This window comes from Solanum pennellii, chromosome 12, assembly GCF_001406875.1.
Source record: "Solanum pennellii chromosome 12, SPENNV200".
In the NCBI taxonomy this organism is placed as follows: Eukaryota; Viridiplantae; Streptophyta; class Magnoliopsida; order Solanales; family Solanaceae; genus Solanum; species Solanum pennellii.
In genome coordinates, this window is record NC_028648.1 from 3,670,929 (window position 1) to 3,692,681 (window position 21,753).

The window sequence follows — 21,753 nt, forward strand, 5'->3', positions numbered from 1 at the left end:
TATTCATTCTCCATTTATTCTCTATAACCAAAAATATTCTGATTTATTAATATATATATACCCCACCGCCGTGGAAGTTTACTCACGGGTGTTACCACGAAATTTTAGTTTCTCTCTTTCTCTCTCTAGATCTCTCATCTCATTCTCTCTAAAGTTCGTATGTTCTTTATTCATCAAGTGTGTGTGGATTCAATCCTGTCATTCTTCACTACGAGGCATTTTTGGTATTATACTATGTTTGTGTTTTATAGCTAGTATACTTAATAAGTAACTTTCAATTATTTTGCTCTTTTTTGTTTTGCTAGCATACTCACATGACTAAATAATTTTGAGTGCATCTATAACTAAAAAGAGGGTTTTGAAGATATAGTCCTAAAAATTGATCTCAAACATTACCGTCTAATATTACTTCCTCCTTTCGATATTATTTGTCATATTACGTTTTCAAAAATCAATTTAATTAATTTTTTCAAAGTTAAATTAGATAACATTAATTCGATATTTTTTTAAAAAAAAATTAGATATTCTAAAATAATATGAAAAGCACTATAAATTTTATGATTTTTTACATATTAATAAGATAAAAAATTATATATTAAAATAGTAATCAAAATTTTTTATAGTTTAACTCTAAAAATTATGACAAATAATATAATATAATATAGTACTTAAAGAATATTTGGGGACTAATTATTTATAGATTATGATTTTTAGGAATAACAACTTTCATAGGTGAAATCAAATAGGGTTTTTAAATTTGTGGCTTATAGCATAAAAAGTTAAAAACCCACATAAAAATAATTCAATCCAAACCCCACATAATATCCATGCACAAAGTGATTTCTACGTTTAAAAAATAGCTCCATGCATGGAAAACTATAAAATTTATGTTCTAAACAAATAATTTCATTAATTCATCACTAGTTTTATAAACCTTATCAAACGACACCTCAACACACACTCTCTCCGGTGCGGCTGAACGTACATGGGGGCCTAAGCGAAATTTTAGTTTGAGGTCTAAAATATAAACAAATTTCATATATATATTTCTTCAAAATTTATTTTTCTTACACTATTTAGATCAAATATATTAGTATCTAATATTATTTTTTCAGTTATTGATTTTAGGTAAGAGATTTTATTAACTCATCATTGGAAAAAAATTCTTTCAATGAGGCAATTATTATATGAATTGTTAATATAATTTTACAAGTAATAAGTTACAAATATTAAATAAAGATAAAAATTAGAACCATAGAATCTGATTCAAGAAGTTGATAACTTGGTATACACTATTTTAATATGCTTGTTGTAATGTTTGAAACTAAAATTTAAAAAGAAATAAAACGAATTTCAATACTTTTCACTATTAATTTTTATTATTAACAAAATATAAAAAATATTAAAGTGGATAAATTAATATATATTTATATCATAATTAATTATCTTTTTCTATAAAAATTTAACATATAATTTATTCTAATGATAATTAAGGGCCCCAAATTTTGAGGGCATAAGGCATGAGCCTTATTTTATAAAGGCAAGAGCCGCCCGTCTCTCTCTCCTTCTGTCAAATTCTCTCTTTTACTTAATAATTAATTAAAGAAAAAATTATATATAATAGCAAACTAATAACCTAAAATGAATGAAGTAGCTAGGGTTTGATTTAATTGTGCTTCATATCAAACGTTTGCAAAAAATTATCAGGCGACTCTTTCCCAAATATATCTCTCGCCACTCTCCTACAATCTCTCGCTCGCTTCCTCACTTTTTATACAAACACAAGTGTATAAAAATTGTTTCTAATTGTATACAGCAGAGAAAATTGTATATATATATATATATATATTTTTGTTCCCCTCTCTTTCCTCTTCCAGATCTCGCTCGCCACTCTCTCAAATCTCGCTCGCCACCCTCGCCTTTCTCACTTATACAAATAAAAGCTAAATATATAAATTGTGTTTCTGTTTGTATAAAGCGTGAGAAAATTGTATATACACATGCAAGTACATATATTTTCGTCATATACACTTATAATTATACAATAAAAAATACTCATATGCCTAGTTTCTTTTGCCTCTCTTTCTCGTTTTATACAATTTTCACATTGTATCTAATTTCTCTCTTTCTCGTTTTTTACAAATTCAATTCAATTGTATATTCCTTGTTAAGTCTCTTTTGTCTTTCTCTTTTTCTCATTTTATACAAGTTCAAATTGTATATAATCGTTTTATAAACTTATAATAATACAATTCGTTTTATACACTTTGTTTTTATACAGTTCTCTACCCAAGTGTCTTTCTCTTTCTTGTTTTATACACTTATTTTATACAATTTGCTTCAACTATATATGTATAGCGAATTATACAGTTTTTATGTTTGCTATGAACACAATTATGCAAACTTTGTTATAGCATACAAATATAAATTTTTTATTTGCTATATGTGAAAGTTACCCTTAATTAAACTAACCCAATTTGGCAGTGTTTTGTTTCCCCATTATTTATTAAAATAAAACTTGTTAAATCATAAATTATAAAATAAAATATAAATTATTAATTTCAAAATATTCAATCAAATCATAATTCATTCTTTATCCTACCAGACAAATATATGTGAAATGATTTTGCATGGAATAATCAGCATCCAAACATAAATATAAGAAAATATAACTTTACTACAAATTTCATAAAGTTTACTTTATACCCAATGACATTAAAATATAATTTTGAGAAAGTATTTCTAACAGCATTTGAATGCTAACTAAAACATATTAATTAACAGGCAAATTAATCTGAAAAATAGGAATACATATATAGGAAGCAACTTCATCTAAAACCTTGGACAATCTAAAACATAGTTGGAATAGTATCGTGAACTCGTGAACTTCGAATCTTCAAACAAGATAGGATCATCCTCAAAAGTGTGTCGAAAGTGTGTCGAATGATCATTTTTATTTTCAATCGCACAATCATCACCCTTAATAATAACCAAAGTGACTCCATTATATAAGTTCAACATTCTTTTTCGGTATTCTAACAACATTCATCATCCACCTTCTAGCTATTCTTCCGAAATGAACAACATCATCAGCATGACAACATCACCAGCATGACCAGGCATTTCTTCCCTCAGAAGATGCAAACCATTCATAGTATAAGAACCATTCCTAGTATAAGAAATAGCTATATCTTGTATAGATGAGTATCAGTTTCCCATCTTAGTACGCAAAAAAAGCTTTAAAAAATGCGAGAAATATAACTTCAATCACAAAAAACTCATGAGAAATATTATGTATATTATCTCAAATTAACATTTCAAATTAATAATCTTTTACGAAATGATAAAAACCCTCCATTTTAATCTTTTACGGAATGATAAAAAACCCTCCATCGTAATCTTTTATAGAATGATAAAACCCTTCCATTTTATCGAGTTTTACTAGAGCTCCATGTTTCGTGCGGAAATTGACAACTTAGTCACAAGTAAGCATTTTTTATTGCTTACATTTTGTTGGATTTTTTATTGCTTACATTTTGTTGGCTGATTTACAAATGAGAGTCCTCTATTTATACTACTTCCTAGGGGGTCAAAGTGTAAATAAAAATTACTACACAAATCTCTAAAATATTTACTCTTTGGTCAATGTTCTAGAATTCTCTACTAGCTTAGGAAATTCCAAGGCTTTCCTAAAAAAATATCTAGTCCTTTTCTTGAACTTTCTATATATTCTAGGACTCTCCAAAGTCTTCTTGAAATATCTAGGGGCTTCTAGAGTTTTTTTATAAATCTCTCCAAAATTCTAGACTTTTTCTCCCAGATTTAGATGCAAAATTTTACTGAGAATTGATCGAACGTGACACATGCCTACTATCGAGAAAAATACACCAAATTGTTTTTTTTTCTTTAAAAAATAAAAATTAAAATAAATGTGTGTGCAAGAAAGATGATGAAGTGAAAGAGACTGGTGGTTGTAGCTATTCATTATTATTCTTTCCGGAATAATATGTAGCTTTTATCAGGTTAGACAAAAGTGTGTCAATTTATATGATATTTTTTAATTTTGATATTTCATTATTTTTGAATATTAGAATTTTTATATATATTATTTAAATTTTTTAAATTATTAACTTTTGTGATTTTTTTATATGTAATTTATAAAATATATAAATATTAATTCACAAATTTTAATATGCAAAAGTCAGCACCGCATTTGTGGCACTATTCAAAGCATAAATAATAATAATAATAATAATAATAATAATAATAACTTACCACTTCAAAATGAATATCTAGTAATTAAAAAGAAATACATATTTAATTGTTTAATTCCCACAAATTAATACTATAAGTAGCAGTACTACAATATGTGTCTGTCTCCCTCACAGTCTGTTGTTTTTAACTTTTCATTATTTTCTAGCTAATTTTCAAAGCACGATATATATTGAATTATTTAACTTCAAAATTTCTCCTACTCATCCATTTTAATTTTGCGTTATCTTAAATAAATTCACGTAAATTGAAATTAAGGAAGTACTATAATGTAGTAATATTTTATACCTTTTAACTAGAGAGTTCTTACAAATATCAAGAATTACGATTAAGTTGATTTGATCTTTACGTTTATATTACTAAATTTGTTTAACTTTTAAGATTATTAACTATATTGGAAACGGTTGAACCCATTAATTATTTGTTATATCATTTAGTACTACTAGCTTTTATATAACCATTTCGTTAGTTATAGGGATAATGCACAAGTACCCTCTCAACTTATGCCCGAAATCTTAGAGACACACTTATACTATACTGAGGTCCTATTACCCTCCTAAACTTATTTTATTAATAATTTTCTACCCCTTTTCGGCCTACGTGGCACTATTTTGTGGGCCCAACGTTGGTTGACTTTTTTTATTCAAGCTAGTGCCACGTAGATCGAAAAAGGGGTAAAAAAAATTACTTATAAAATAAGTTCAAAGAGGTAATAGGACCTTAGTATAGTATAAGTGTGTCTCTGAAATTTCGGCATAGGTTGAGGGAGTTCTTGTGCATTTTCCCTTAGTTATATAAAATTCTTATAGTGCTAAAAAATAGAAATATCCAGTCTAATATTAAAATCACAAGACAAAAAATATTATATACCAAATGATTTTAAAGAATGAAAACAAAATCATATTTTTAAGGGAAAAGACTCAAATATGCCATTGAACTTTTAGAAAAGGCTCACGTACGTTAAAAGTTTGACTCATTTATGCCATTGCAGTTCAAGAAAATGCTCATTCATGCCATTATTTTTTAACAATGATTTTGCAAAATCATTTTCGACACGCATCTAATTGTAATTCGGCCACGTCATTATTTTTTAATAAAAAAAAATAATTCTGGAAAAAAATTGAATTAATTTTTTTGACTTTTTTTATTAAAAAAATTTATGACGTGGCCAAATTACAATTGGACATGTGTCAATTTTTTAATTAAAAAAAAAATAAAATTTTGAATAAAATTGAATTATTATTTTTTTAATTAAAAAAAATTGACGATGTGGCCGAATTATAATTGGCCACGTGTTAAAAATGGTTTTGCAAAACCACTGTTAAAAAATAATGGCATAAATGAGTCTTTTCTTTAACAGTAATGACATAAATGAACCAAACTTTTAACTGATAGCATAAATGACCTTTTCTGAAAATTCAATGACATATTTGAGCCTTTTTCCTATTTTTTACACAGAAATTAGAGTTTCACAAAGACAAAGAAATTTTACCAAGTTTCGCGACAGAGATGAGTATATTTTGTGAAAATGTAGGTGATTTTTCCATATAGTATATACCATAATATATAATTTGAGTTGGACTTAGAATATAAACTTCCAGATTTTAGCCTTAGGTTTAAAATACTCTTATTTATCAATAATGAAATTTTATAACAAAACTATATAATAAGATATACTTCACTGTTATATAAAAATTCACATGGTAAGACCAAGATGATAAAATTATCCATCATATGGAAAAAGGAATTGCTAAAGTCACCATATAAAAGTTCACCTCCTTATTCATGTAAGCTGAAAGACCAAAAAAGAAAATAAATCACAGAGCTAGCAAGCTCCAGTATCAAGTTCTGCAAAGTAAATATAATATATTAAATGATCGTTGAATTTTAAATGTTCATTGACGTATATCTTATGATATTATTTTTCTATAAAATAATTAATAAGAGTATTTCTAACGTAAAGCCTAAGTCTAACGCAAATTATATATTCTGATATATATTATATGGAAAAACCACCCAACATTTTCACAAAATACACCCACCTCTTCGGGTAAAATCTCTCTGTCCTTGTGAAACCCTAATTTCGGTGTAAAAATATATGATTCTTTAATATTATCTGGTATATAATATTTTTTGTCTCACAAAAAGTGGGAATTGTTTGATTATTGAAAACATGATTATATGATTGTTAATTGTAGAATTGTCTGTTTAATTAATTATGGTTTGTGTTGACATGTGTGAATGATTTTGGATTTTACAGATCTTTCAAGCACTTAGCACTACTTGCAATGGCTATAAGTGAGTAATTACTTCATTTATTGTCAAATTGGATACATAGTTAATTACTTCTATTGCAGGGCTTCAATTTGAGAATTCATGTGAAGTTGGTGTTTTTTCAAAGCTAACCAATACATACTCTTTGGTTGCTACTGGGGCTTCTGAAAACTTCTACAGGTTTTTTTTTTCCTGTTCTTCAAATCATTTAATTTGTCCCATAATATTCGATATTTTATTTAAATTATAACTACAAATGTGTAAACAAAATGCTGAAGTTGAGCTCACAGAGTATGAGATTTGATAAATACAGGAATGTGGATAAATACTTATGAATGGACCCAATGTCTTGTGCCACAATGTGTTAATATAGTTTACAGGTTCTTAGCTCTGTGAAAATTATATGATCTGTGTTTTTTCCAGCGTGTTTGAGGATGCGTTACCTGAAAATTTTCCAGTGGTCAGGACTTCCATCGGAGGAACGAGGATAGTTGGAAGACTCTGTGCTGGTACTTGACAAACACTCTAAACTACTGAAACTTTAACATGTTAACTGAGTCTTCACTTGTATGCAGGAAACAAAAATGGGCTTCTTTTGCCTCACACTACTACAGATCAAGGTAATACTAATATAATGATATCATGTTGTAGATATGTCTGTAACTGGACAAGTATGCATGCATAAATAACTTTTTCTGTTTGTGCTGGAAGAACTTTGGCACTTGAGGAACAGTCTCCCGGACAGAGTAGTGGTTCATCGCATTGAAGAGCGGTTATCTGCCCTTGGAAACTGCATAGCATGCCATGATTATGTTTCTCTTGCACATGTAGATCTTGACAAGGTAAATTATCCGTTGGCTATTTCATGTTACAAATGGGGATGCAATTTCTGTACATCTCTATCTCTCGACTTTAATCACGGGAATTGTAGTATATTATAGGGTGCACATATTCATCTGCAGTTTTTATTTTATATTAGAAAACCCAACAACACATTTGTATTTTGTTTCAACGTTTAGAAATGTCCAATAGGATGGAGGATGTTTAAATCACCGTTGGATTTGGTTTAAAGTAAGATTGCAGCACATGATGTGAGGCGTGTGTCATAGGTTGAACCCTGTCACGAACAAAAAACTTGTTATTCAAATCTTCAAGGGTAGACGGGCAGGCCCCTTATCCATCAAGTTTCAGACCATGTTCCTCGGGGTTACTTAAAAGTAGAGTATCTTTACAAGTTGTAGAACTCTACAATGTCAAAAGGGTTGTTTCTGTGCCTGCTTGTGTTATGCTTTTCTTTAGAGTTGCTATAGATTATGCTCAACTTTGTTCCAGAAGATGGTAATTTTTGTTTGTTTTATTAACTTCCACGATATGTAGATTTACATTTATTTGTTATACGCCTATTGTCTTACGTTGAAATTAGACTCCTATTATTGTTGTCATGGATCTTGACTTGTGAGTCTACTCATCTAAAAAAGATAAGATTGACAGATGTTAGTTTTATCAGGAAACTGAAGAGATGATTGCTGATGTTCTTGGTGTGGAAGTTTTCCCGCATACAATAGCAGATAATATTCTTGTTGGAAGCTATTGTGCTTTCTCAAACTTGGGAGGCTTGGTAAGTATTCATTCTTAATAAAAATACAGGGTAAATGGTGAATGTGATTGAAGGAAAAACTTGCTCACATAGTGTCCGACGTATATATTTGTTAAATTAACATGTTATGAATAAGCAATGTTGCTGTTAATTAATCTAAATTTGTGAATTAGCCATGCTAAATATGTATGGTAAGTTAAGTGTGGCGTGTTGCTAAACTTCAGGTACATCCTCATGCATCAATTGAAGATATAGAGGAGATTGCAGATCTCCTTGAAATTCCTTTGATGACAGGAACTGTGAACCGCGGTAGTGAAGTGATAGGTGCTGGTATGATTGTCAACGACTGGGCAGCTTTTTGCGGCTCAGACACTACAGCAACAGAAGTGTCTGTTATTGAGAATATTTTCAAGTTGAGGGGGGCTCAATCCAGTGTTAATGAGATGACGGAGTCTGTGATCGACATGTACGTTTGAGTTATTTCGTATATATTTTGTGTCCAACGTTGAAAGGTGATGCATCGACTCTATAGTTAATCTTAATCGTGTAGTACATTTATCCAATTAACTAAGTATTTCATATGGAATGGTTCTGAGTTGCTCGTATGAAAATGATCTTTGCATATTCTTAAGTGTTACTGGTGTCGCTATATTTTAAATATTCTATCAAGACTTCATAATCAACAATTTAGATGTATTCATTTTTTTATCCTTGCATCTCACACTCTTAAAAGCTTATAGCAATCTTAATGATAATTAACCAATGTCGATAAAAGTTCATGAATGGCTACTGCTATTGAAATTATGATAAAGCAATATAAAATAGGAGTGAAGGCAATGTTTGTGATGGTGTCAAAGAAGGCAATGACACCCATTATGGCCTATGGGGCGTGAAGTGATTGAACTATTCATACAATCTAACTCCAACAGATTTCGAAAAAACAATCATACGAATGTGTGAATTCATATTTAAAGTATCATATATGTAAATTGTGATGATATCTCTAAGTGATTATTGGTTTGACGTTCTAATTGGTTTTGTTTGCTATAATCTTTCAAAAATCTAGCCTAAGCTTGATACACTGGATATTCCTATTTTTTAGCACTATAAGAATTTTATATAACTAACGAAATGATCCTATAAAAGCTAGTAGAACTAGATGATATAACAAATAATTAATAGGGTCAACGGTTTCCAATTTAGTTAATAATCTTAAAAGCTAAAAGAAATTTAGTAATATAAACCTAAAGATCAAATCAATTAAATTTATATTTTAAACTCATTATTTCGTAATTGTTGATATATTTATAAGAACTCACTAAAATTCTTTTATTTTTTTGGCAAACAATTTAAATATTACCATTAACAGATTAATCATTTACAATCTAAGAGCATCCAGTCCTCAGTACCTCTAACGGTATATTAAGGAGTGACCTCAGCAACTCTAACCTAATTACATAATTCCTGCCAAAACATTCTACGTGTATTTGTTCGTTTTGTATGTTTATACATTCCTATCCTCTACATGTATTTTGTTTTGTATATATGGCAAAAAAGATTGAGAGATGGAGGAGAAAGGCGAGCGAGACTGGGAGATAGTGTAGAGAAGAGAGCGAAATCGAGAGAGGGAGGAGAGAGGCGAGCGAGAGAGGGTAGAGAGGTGAATCGTATATGTATATAATTGTATATAACTGTATATTATACATGTACATTTGTATAAATGGCAAGCGAGATTGGGAGAGGGAGGAGAGAGGCGAGCTAGATTGAGAGAGGAAGGAGAGAGGCGAGCGAGAGAGGGCAGAGAGTGGGAGATAGGTGAATTGTATATGTATATGGGTTATAAAATTATATATTATACATATTTATTTGTATATCCTGACAAATTATACACATACAAACATGACTAATTATACAAACTCGAAGTCAGCCCACGTAACTAATGTATAATGTTAGTCGCGAGTGGTAATTATAGCAAACTATAACTATGATGAGTAATTAAATAGTATAAGTTTGATTAGCCGTAATTTTCCCAATAAAATATGGCCGAATATCCAAATCGAAAAAAATCAAACCGAACCATTTTTTTTTGTTCAGATTGAATTATACTTTTTCAAAACCCAATAACACAAAATCAAACCGAAAAACTGAATGCATATGTGGAATAGGTGATATAAATTTTTTTTTGATTTGATAATTTATTATTAATTAAGAAATTTAAATTTTAAAATAATTATTCAATATTATATTTAAAAGATTTGTGTATTTAATTAATTAAATAATTATGATATAAATATTAATAATAAAAGTGAATAAGAGACACTAGTAAAATAAGAGTGTGAGGCCCAAATCTAAAGTCCAACTCAAATTATATTGGCTCTCCTATATATTTCACCTAAACTTTCACAAAATACACCCACCTCTGCCGGAAAAAAAAAGAAGAGCAAAACTCGGTAAGCGCGTGAAACCCTAATTTCTTGTTTAAAATATGATTTCTTTTAACATGTTTTTGTTTTCATTCTTTAATATTATCTGCTATATAGTATATTTTTTTGGTCTCTGTGATTTTTTTTTTTTTGTGTTATTTATTTTTCGATTCGAATAGAAGAGCAAAACGATATAAAAAACAAAGGAATGAGTAATTTTAAGGCTTCATTATGGTGGCAAGGACTAAACTTGTAGCTTCTGATGTGGGTTTGAGACAGACGTTCTGTTCTGTTGGAATTGTTTGATTATATGATTGTTTATTGTATGGTTCATTATGGTTTGTGTTGACATGTGTGAATGATTTTGGCTTTTACAGATCTTCCAAGCACTTAGCACTTGCAATGGCTATAAGTGAGTAATTACTTCATTCATTGTCAAATTGGATACATAGTTAATTACTTCATTCATTGTCAAATTGGATACATTGTCAAATTGGATACATAGTTAATTACTTCTATTGTATTGCATTGCAGGGCTTCAATTTGAGAATTCATGTGAAGTTGGTGTTTTTTCAAAACTAACCAATACATACTCTTTGGTTGCTATTGGGGCTTCTGAAAACTTGTACAGGTATGAGATTTGATAAATACGAACCAATATCTTAATAGCTCAGTGAAAATTATATGTTGTGCAGCGTGTTTGAGGATGCGTTACCTGAAAATTTTCCAGTGATCAAAACTTCCATTGGAGGAACAAGGATAATTGGAAGACTCTGTGCTGGTACTTGACAAACACTCTAAACTACTGAACTTTAACATGTTAACTGAGTCTTCACTTGTATGCAGGAAACAAAAATGGGCTTCTTTTGCCTCACACTACTACAGATCAAGGTAATATACTAATATAATGACATCATGTTGTAGAAATGTGTGTAACTGGACAAGTATGCATGCATAAATAACTTTTTCTGTTTGTTCTGGAAGAACTTTGGCACTTGAGGAATAGTCTCCCGGACAGAGTAGTGGTTCATCGCATTGAAGAGCGGTTATCTGCCCTTGGAAACTGCATAGCATGCAATGATTATGTTTCTCTTGCACATGTAGATCTTGACAAGGTAAATTATCTGTTGGCTATTTCATGTTACAAATGGGGATGCAATTTATGTACATCTCTATCTCTCAACCTATATTATAGGGTGCACATAATTCATCTGCAGTTTTTATTTTATATTTGAAAACCCAACCACTCTTTAAAAGTAAATCCATGTCATGTATGATAGCATTAGTATTTTGTTTCAACGTTTAGAAATGTCCAATAGGATGGAGGATGTTTACCTCACCGTTGGATTTGGTTTAAAGTAAGATTGCAGCACATGATGTCAGGCGTGTGTCATGGATTGAACCCTATCACGGACAAGAAACTTGTTACTCAAATCTTGAAATGTAGACGGGCAGGCCCCTTATCCGTCAAGTTTCAGACCATGGCCCTGGAGGTTAACACGGTTACTTAGAAGTAAAATATCTTTACAAGTTGTAGAACTCTACAATGTCGGCAGGGCCTGCTTGTGTTATGCTTTTCTTTAAAGCTGCTATAGATTATGCTAAAACTTTGTCCAGAAGATGGTAATTTGTTTTTGTTGTTTTTCTACTTCTCCTACGGTATGTAGTTTTATATTTTCTTTTTCTATGCCTATTGTCTTACTTTGAAATTAGACTCTCATTATTGTTTTCATGGATCTTGACTTGTGAGTCTACTCATCTAAAAAAGATAAGATTGACAGATGTTAGTTTTATCAGGAAACTGAAGAGATGATTGCTGATGTTCTTGGTGTGGAAGTTTATCGGCATACAATAGCAGATAATATTCTTGTTGGAAGCTATTGTGCTTTCTCAAACTTGGGAGGCTTGGTAAGTATTCACTCTTAATAAAAATACAGGGTAAATGGTGAATGTGATTGAAGGCAAACTTGCTCGCATAGTGTCCAACGTATACATGTGTTAAATTAACATGTTATGAATAAGCAATGTTGCTGTTAATTAATCTAAATTTGTGAATTAGCCATGCTAAATATATATATGGTAATTAAAGCTGGAGTGTTATGGGCGTGGGCTCAGGTACATCCTCATGCATCTATTGAAGAGATGACGGAGCTTGCATATCTCCTTGGTATTCCTGTGACGGCAGGAACTGTGAACCGCGGTAGTGAAGTGATAGCTGCTGGTATGATTGTCAACGACTGGGCAGCGTTTTGTGGGTCAGACACTACAGCAACAGAAGTGGCTGTTATCGACAACCGTTTCAAGTTGCGGGGGGCTCAACCCAGTCTTAATGAGATCAGGAAATCTGTGATCGACATGTACGTTTGAGTTATTTTTGTATACATACTGAGTTTTGTGTGTTGAATATGCACCGACTGATCTATGGTTCATCTTAGTCTGAGTTGCTATTAGAGTTGTAACAAGTCACGATGAAATGACCTTTACATATTCCAATGTTATTGACTGCTATCATTATATTTTAAATATTCTATCGAGACTTCATAATCAACAATTTTAGATGTTTATCTTACAAATTTCGAAAAAAACAATCATACAGATGTGTGAATCCGAATTGTGATGGCGACCGGATGCATGTGATTATTGTGTTCTTTGTGCTATAATCTTTCAAAATTCGCAAGCTAGTTTATACGAGATATTCCTATAAATTTTTTATATAATTAACGAAATGATTATATTAAAACAAGTAGTAGTAGATGATATAACAAATAATTAATTTTGAATCTATAGTCTGAGTTGCTATTAGAGTTGTAACAAGGGCATACTTTAATGAATTTATTTAAGGTGAGACGAAATTATTAAGAATGAGTTTAATTGTTACCTAGTAGATCAAATAATCCCTTGAGCCGAAATTTTGAAATTAAATACAACTTAGCTAGAAAAATACTAATGAAAAGTTAGAAGAGTGACTGCTGTGAGGGAGACAGATACCTATAGTAGTATCTGCCAAAAGTTAATTATTCAGTTATATAATTTGTTATGGGACCACAAACAATAAAGTGTTAAAATGAAATTATATATATTAAAAAACATTATTTAAATTTATTGTTTTTGGGGTGGGGGATGAGGAGTTGAGGGTAGAAGTGGGTGAAAATAAAAATATAAAATTAAAAATACATTTGAATAATCTGGATAAATATGTTTTTATAATAATTTGAAAACCTTCGAATAAGTTTTTTTCTTTAGTTGAATTATTATTTAGAACTCAAGGATGTTTTTAAGTTTGATCTAATTTTGGAGATAACTTTAGGATTTGGAGAAAGCACGTGTGAAATTACTTTCGAAGAAGTTTGGCGGATAAAAACTCAGGAAGATCACATATAACCTGTCAGTCTTAATTTATTTTTTTTCTTGAAAATATTAGCTATAGTACACACTTGATTGTTTTATTTGATAGTTTTAAAAAATAAAAAGTAATTGATAACTTTGTTGTTTTTATTATTAAGATGAGCATATAGTTTAAATGAATCTCAACTATAAATTATTATATAGTACCCATGTCATAAATCTATAAGGTCAATGAACATTACTTGATCGGATCTTAATATAAAAGTTTCGAAATATTCAACCAAATACATAAATGTCTATGAAAGATAAATTTGATTTTGCATGCATGGGGGGCTCTTTCTTGGATTGGATTATTTTTATGTGGTTTTTAACTTTTTTTTAGAAAAAGTCCATACTTGTTTGATTGCCACAAAGTTATTTATTAATAATAACAAATATATAGTGGGACATCGGGGAATATTCAATTTATTAATTAATATGGTCCCACACCAAATCGTTTAGTACGAAAATTTTTTGTCTGTCTCACTCACACTTCACAGCGCACAAAAATAAAGTCTCCAAATTTTATTATATTACTTTTGCCAGAAATTACATAAAAAGTTTTTATAACAAATTAGCACATTCATAAGTTAATCTAACTACATCTATCCGTTTTTAATTTTAATGAACAGTAATCATTTAACTGAAATATCCCTCTAAATCATAATCAAACCCATCAATTCTCTATTAATATTCTTTGCTTGTTGGTGCGGAAAAATTGTTGAAATTAGTTCTCTATTGTTATAAAATATTATAACGTGGATGTTCACTATACCAAAAAGTTACTCACCTATTATCTCCACTATTTTTCTCATTATGAAGATGATCATAATTTTCATAACCTCCACTTTTATAACCATTATTCTTGTAATCTTTCATTTTCATAACCTCCCCATTATATTCTTCCGACTAACCTTTTGTATACCTCTATGTTACACTATAAATAGAGGCATAAGACTTCATATTGTATAGGCTTGAAGATTTGATGAATACTTTGAAGAATAAGAAATGGTCTCATCTTTTGTCTCCTTATTTCTATTGCTTTATCTTTTATATTTCTTGTTTTATTTTGCTTTAATTTTACAACACGTTATTTATATATTTATAGTTTTCATGAATTTTTCCTTTATTAATTAGCTTCATTTCGGATTTCCTAATATCAGTAAACTGCCCAACCACGGCCCTCTCAAAAAAAAATAAAAAATTATCACAATCACATTCAAGTTAAATTAATAAAACTTTGTTATAAAGATTATTCGTTATAGGACAAATTACAGAAGTACATACATTTTGTTTCACTTATTTCATTATCTTTTAAAAATATCTCAAATTTCTTCTTTAAAGTATCTGAGCTGCATATTAATGTATCTGGTGAGCCAGTATTTACTATATCCGAGCTATATATTATCTATCTGTGTTACATATTAATGTATTTGAGTCAGCATTTAATGATTACAAGCTACATATTATGTATTTGAGCTACATAATGTATCCGAGCTACATATTTATATACCCGAACTTCAATTATTTTATCCGAATTTTTAAATTTTTAAGGGATTAATGCAAATTAGAAATTTATTAGGGATAGAATGTAATTTCATATTAAAATTATGGAATTTGTGTAATTTTCACGTTATACAAGGACAATTTATTATTACGATTTAATTCTTCTCTAGATTCGATTTTTCATGTTATGTTTTATTTCTTTATAATAATATTCTATCTATAATAATAATGACACAATAAGACTTTCAAACTAATATTCTCGCCATAACAAGGCTTAATTTTACTCCATTTTTATTTTCTTAAAAAGAAGTTTGATTGTACTCCATTTGTTTTACCTTTTCATCTATATAACAAACATTATTAATGTTGGTGTGTGAATTAAAATTGTACAGTAATCATAACGGCATGAAACTAATTTCTATTTGCTTCATTTCCCTTTTAATCCAAATTTCTAGAGGATGAGTATATTATTACGAAACAATAGATTAAAGATATAATTTGAAATTCAAAAGTAATTATATAAAGTTAATTGAACCTATTAATTAAATGTTATATCATCTACTACTGCTAGTTTTATAATATAAAACCATTTGGGTGGTTATATGAAAACCTTATAACTAATTTAATAAGGAATATCCACTATATTCTATAATTAATGAATTACCAAAATTTAAATTTAATGGTACAACTACTTAACAAGTAGTAAAAAGTGGAATTGATACTTTAAATCAAACATTTCCAACATGCAAGAAAGAGCAAAATCTAAAGGGATATATCATTTTGCATGTGGTTATGAAGAATAAATATATATGGATATTTTTCTACGTATATTTTTTTATTTCAAAACTATGATAATAATATTTTAGAATGATGAGATAATTAACCACTTTAGAATTAATGATGGCAATACAAAATGTTTTTTTTTAATAAAAGATAGAATAAAAGAAATGCGTGTGCAAGAAATTAAAGATGATTTGAATATATTGTAGATTTAACCATGGTTGAAATAAATTGTACCTGACCTTTATATTTTTAATCATGATTAAATAATTCAATAACAAGATAGAAGCAACAGAGTGAGTGGAGTGAGTGCTGTCTTGTGAGGAAACAGACACCACCGGTTGTCTGTCGTATATGCCAAAAATTACACAATTTTTATGGGACCACAAACAATAGGGAACTTTTTTTCCATGAAATATAATAATGTTGATAATATGCATGTTTTGGATAAATATTTTTCTCTCTATTTTGTGCCTAATAAAACACATTGCAAATTCCATTTATCAATCCCTATATATAGGCACTATTAGTATTCATCTTTTTCTCTCTCACACTCTTCTTCTTCTTCTTCACATTCTTCTTCTTCACTGCTCCAATGGATTCTCCACTGGAACAACTTACAGACGATATCACTAGCGAAATTTTTGGGAAGACGAAATGTGCTAAGTCTTTGATACGCTGTGCAAAGCTTTCTAAAAAGCTTGAACCACTCGTTTTGAATGCTCGTGTTCATACTCTCTACTTACCTATTATCATAAGACAAAGATTTGAGGTTGCGGTTCCAGATCCGGTTGCGATTCCACCATCCAGTAACAAGTTTCTTCTTCAAGCTGTTAGGTTTTTTATCAAATCACCCTTTTTGGTGTGCATCAAGTTTATTAATATGGTAAAGAAGTTTTTTGGTTTCATTGTTGGATTTAAGAAGTCCCCAACCCCCTTACCCCCTCTTCCTCCTCCTTTCCCAAATCTTCTTGTTATCGCACCCTTTACTATGGCCCCGGTTTCTACTTTGCTTGAGGTTTTTGTTGCATGTATCGATACCGTGAAACAATCAACTTTCTTCCCAAAGTTGAAACCTCCAAACTGTTTGGAACTCGTCTTATCATTTCCGGATAGTAGGCATGTGTCTTTGACAAAATGGAGGGGCTTTTATCATTCCGTAAGTGATTATCACTTTATAATGTTGATTAGGGAGAATATACATGATATTTCTGAAGATTTCATTGTTCCTGAACCATATCAGTATAGATGGCGTACTTCTCGCATTTATTTTAAGCATTTTTGGCGTATGGCCCGTCATACTAAGACGGGAAACTGGTTTTCGACCATACAAGATATAGCTATATCTTATACTAGAAATGATCTGCATGCTATGAGGGAAGAATTGTGTGGTCATGCTTTTGAATTCAAAATAAGAGGAACAAGGTGGATGAAGAATGTTGTTAGAATACCGGAGAAAAATGTTGAAATCAACGGAGTAAATTTGGTTATTATTAAGGGTAAAGATTGTGTAGTTGAAGATGACATGATCATTCGAGAGAGTTTTGAGGAAGATTCCATCTTATTTGAAGTTGCGAGGATGGTTCATGATACTGTTCCTACTCTGTTTAGTTATTGAAAGTTTTAGACAAGCTGCTGCCTATATATGTTTACCTATCTTTTTTTTGAGATTAATTAGGCTCTTAATTAATTTTAGTATGTATTAGTTAGCCTGAGCTTCTTGTTGAATTCTGCTATTTAATATGTCAGTGGCTATAAAGTAAAGATTATGAAATTTGTAGTACTGAAGTTTATATTTTATTATGTCTTGTTTCTTATATTTATGTTTGGATTCCATGCAAAAATCTAAAAGGGTTATTTCACATATATTTGTCTCGTGAAATAAAAGAATGAAATATAATTTGATTGAATATTTTGAAACTAATAATTTATAGATTATATGATATTTATGATTTTTTTATAACAAGTTTTATTTTAATAAATAATGAGGAAACAAAACACTGCCAAATTGGGTTGCTTTAATTAATTAAGCAAAAGAAATGAGTCCACAAGAAAGAACTGACAAAAGGAGAGAGAGAGAGAGAGAGTGTTAAGGTGTTGTTGATAAGGTTTATAAAACTAGTGACGAATTAATAAAATTGATGAAATTATTTCTTTAGAACAGCAATTTAGAGTTTTGAATGCATGGATCTATTTTTTGAACGTGGAAATCACTTTTTTGCATGGATACTATGTGGGGTTTGGATTAAATTATTTTTTATGTGATTTTTAACTTTTTATGCTAAAAGCCACAAATTTAATACTACTATTGTAGAGTAATAAGGAGTGGGACATTGGGGAATATTCAGTTTAATTATTGTTTGTGGTCCCACAAGATAATTAATTTTTGCTAGGTGTATGTCTCCCTCACAGCACAAAAACCCAATTTGATACTATTTGGTTTCGCCTACAGAGTTGTGATCCCTAAAAATCATATCATAATTTATAAATTATTAGTTTCCAAATATTCTCAAGTATTATAGTACATTATATTATAGTATTAGGCAGTAATGTTTGAGATTAATTTTTAGGACTATATCTTCAAAATCCTTTATGTATGCACTCAAAATTATTTAATTATGTGAGTATGCTACCAAAACAAAAGACGGCAAAATAATGAAAAGTTACCTATCAAGTATACTAGCTGTAAAACACAAACATAATATAATACCAAAAATGCCCTCATAGTGAAGAAACCATGTTAATCGGAAGTAACATGTCTATTCACATTTCTTAGATAAATAAAAAAAAAACATTTCACCATAAGATTATTTTCACCGGTTCGAGTCCGAACATGCAAACCATTCCTAGTATAAGAAATAACTATATCTTTGTAAATTTTTCCATCTTAGTACGACGGAGAATACGCAAAAATTATATTTAAAAAGACGTGAGAAATATAATAACCTCTATACATATATGGTTCAGTAACAACAACCTCGTGAGAAATATTAAGTATATTCTCTAGAATCAACATTGCAAAGTACTCTCTCCATTTTATAAAGAATGATCTGATTTGATTTGATACAAATTTTAAGAGTATAAAGAATACTTTTGTATCTTGTGGTCCTAAATTAAAGTTAAGTCAATGTATAAAATTATCATTTTATCTTGTGGCCTTAAATATGACAGTAAAAAGCTGAAATTAAAATATTACAAAAAAAAAGTCATTTTTTTTAAACAAACTAAAAAAAAACAAAGTAATTCTTATTGAAAAAATAATAATCTTTTTACGGAATGATAAAAACTCATGCCTACTATCGGGAAATGATGAGACGACTGTGAAGAGATAAATATTAGCAGTGCCTACATAGATAGAGATTGATACAGAAAAGTGATGTCTCACTCTATATGGCAAATATTCTTATTTCTCTTTTTCATTTTGTATTTTTAATCTTTAATGTACTAATTTAATAGAGTAAAAAAAGCCTAAAAGGAAAATAAAAATTAAAAATGGAGGGTATAGTAGTAATATAACTGATTTGTTATGAATATAACTTTTTTTCAAAGAAATCATGAAATTTTATGGTCTAAATGATTTAGTATTTAGATAGTTAAACAATAGACAATAACTAAGCAATATTTTTATGTAATTGCTAGTCTAGCAATATAAGTGATAAATTTTGGAGAGGTTTAACAGACTATTTTTGTGAAACAAAGTGCTTTGGGGAAGACACATATCTGTTAAATCTGATAAAAATTACTCCATTACAATACTATTTGTTATGGGACGACGAACGATAAAGGAGTTCGAAATCTAAAGGATCAAAAAAATTATCAAAAATTTAAATGGATATATCAATTTTTTTTCTAACCAAAAGGTTTAAATCGTAACTGACATAGCGATTTTGATTTCAAAATCACTGACCGATCAGCGATTTTGTCCATATTTTTTTTCTTTTTTGAAAAAAGAAAATCGCTGCCAATATAGCGTTTTCGGTGGATTTCTTTTTTTAAAAAAAGTTAAAATCTCTTCAACAGCAGTGTTTTTATATAAAAAAAATTTTTTAAAAAAATCTCTGTGTAGGTAGCAATTTTAGCGGGAGATATTTTTTTTTTGAAAATCGCTGTGTTGACAGCTATTTCTGTACATCTTTTTGTTCTGTCTTTTTGAAAATCTGCCTATTAAAGTAATTAGTGTATTTTTTTAATTTTCTGCCAATTACTTTTATTTTTAAAAATCGTATTAAATATTGCTAAACTTTTTTTTTTTGATTTAGATCAACATAAAAATCGCATTACAATTGTTAATAAGGATTTCACTAAATGATTTTACGTTTTCTTAAAAAAATCTAAATTATTGTGAATTCCTTTTCTTCGGAAAATTGCAGATTCTTTTTTTAACAAAAAAATGGCTGCCAAGTAGCAATTTCAGTGGATTTTTTTTAAAAAAAATAAATTATTGCCAATTATTATTTTTAAATCATAAAATTTATTGTTTAAAAGGAATTCGCCAACAATTAATACGATTTTAAAAATAATTAATTAACTAAAATAGATGCCTAGCTGCCAAGGCACCAAGCTTTTAAAAAAGAAGAAAAAAAGCTTCACAGAAATTGCCGTTCCAAAAAAAAAAAAAATTCCCCTGCTAGGGCAGCGATGGGCAGCTACTTTAATTTTTTTTTTATGAAAACGATGCATGGACAATGATTTTTTTAAAAAAATTGGTCTTTGGTTGAAAAAGAAATTGATGTACCCCTTTGGAATTTTTAACAATTATTTTTGCCTTTTAACCTTCGAACTCAACAATAAAGTGTGGAATGCTGATTCTTATATTTTAATTGCTACTTTTCACGTAATATGTTTAAGTCTATAAAATTATTTTATTTTATTTTTCGTAAATTTCGTTTCAAGTTAAGCTATGTTATTCTTTTTTAAAATGGAAAAGTAATATAAAGTCGATTGAATTTATTAATTACTCCATATGTTTAATTATCAAGTGCGGCTAGTTTTGATATAATCATTTGGATAGTTAAACAAAAACATTATAGTGAACAAAATAATATAGAAAAGGAATATCCACTATATATTCATTACAGTCTGTTGTTTTTAACTTTTCATTATTTTCTAGCTAATTTTCAAAGCACGATATATATTGAATTATTTAACTTCAAAATTTCTGCTTACTCATTCATTTTAATTTTGTGTCAATCTTAAATAAATTCACGTAAATTGAAATTAAAGAAGTACTATAATGTAGTAATATTTTATATCTTTTAATTAGAGAGTTCTTACAAATATCAAGAATTACGATTAAGTTGATTTGATCTTTACGTTTGTATTACTAGATTTGTTTAACTTTTAAGATTATTAACTAAATTGGAAACGGTTGAACCTATTAATTATTTGTTATATCATTTAGTACTACTAGCTTTTATATAACCATTTCGTTAGTTATATAAAATTCTTATAGTGCTAAAAAAGAGAAATATCCAGTCTAATATTAAAATCACAAGACCAAAATATATTATATACCAA

At 29.2% G+C, this 21,753-nt stretch overlaps 2 protein-coding genes across 3 annotated transcripts; both read left to right on the forward strand.

The window, feature by feature from the left end:
- Positions 1 to 6,243: 6,243 nt before the first annotated feature.
- LOC107005261 (eukaryotic translation initiation factor 6-2-like) lies at positions 6,244 to 8,774 on the forward strand. Of its 2 annotated transcripts, none has more exons than XM_015203801.2 (8): positions 6,244 to 6,322; positions 6,533 to 6,570; positions 6,630 to 6,726; positions 6,970 to 7,055; positions 7,122 to 7,166; positions 7,258 to 7,388; positions 8,054 to 8,164; positions 8,368 to 8,774. In XM_015203801.2, exons 1-8 carry the CDS (start codon positions 6,276 to 6,278, stop codon positions 8,617 to 8,619), a joined length of 807 nt encoding a protein of 268 aa, XP_015059287.2. In that variant the 5' UTR covers positions 6,244 to 6,275; the 3' UTR covers positions 8,620 to 8,774. The 2 variants fall into 2 exon arrangements, with proteins under 2 accessions (XP_015059287.2, XP_027769659.1); XM_027913858.1 differs by lacking the exon at positions 6,244 to 6,322 and adding an exon at positions 6,346 to 6,391.
- A 1,710-nt stretch (positions 8,775 to 10,484) lies between these two features.
- Positions 10,485 to 13,114, forward strand: LOC107005260 (eukaryotic translation initiation factor 6-2-like). The gene is made up of 8 exons (XM_015203799.2): positions 10,485 to 10,593; positions 10,944 to 10,978; positions 11,101 to 11,197; positions 11,262 to 11,347; positions 11,413 to 11,457; positions 11,551 to 11,681; positions 12,364 to 12,474; positions 12,682 to 13,114. The coding sequence occupies exons 2-8, from the start codon at positions 10,969 to 10,971 to the stop codon at positions 12,931 to 12,933; spliced, it is 732 nt and encodes a 243-aa protein (XP_015059285.1). The 5' UTR covers positions 10,485 to 10,593; positions 10,944 to 10,968; the 3' UTR covers positions 12,934 to 13,114.
- The last annotated feature ends 8,639 nt before the right edge of the window (positions 13,115 to 21,753 follow it).

Coding starts and splice junctions, on each gene's coding strand:
- LOC107005261 (XM_015203801.2), top strand. CDS start 6,276: ATGGAAAAACCACCCAACATTTTCACAAAATACACCCACCTCTTCGG. Junction 6,323..6,532: donor AAATACACCCACCTCTTCGG/GTAAAATCTCTC, acceptor TGGATTTTACAG/ATCTTTCAAGCACTTAGCAC. Junction 6,571..6,629: donor ACTACTTGCAATGGCTATAA/GTGAGTAATTAC, acceptor CTTCTATTGCAG/GGCTTCAATTTGAGAATTCA.
- LOC107005260 (XM_015203799.2), top strand. Junction 11,198..11,261: donor GCTTCTGAAAACTTGTACAG/GTATGAGATTTG, acceptor TATGTTGTGCAG/CGTGTTTGAGGATGCGTTAC. Junction 11,348..11,412: donor AATTGGAAGACTCTGTGCTG/GTACTTGACAAA, acceptor ACTTGTATGCAG/GAAACAAAAATGGGCTTCTT.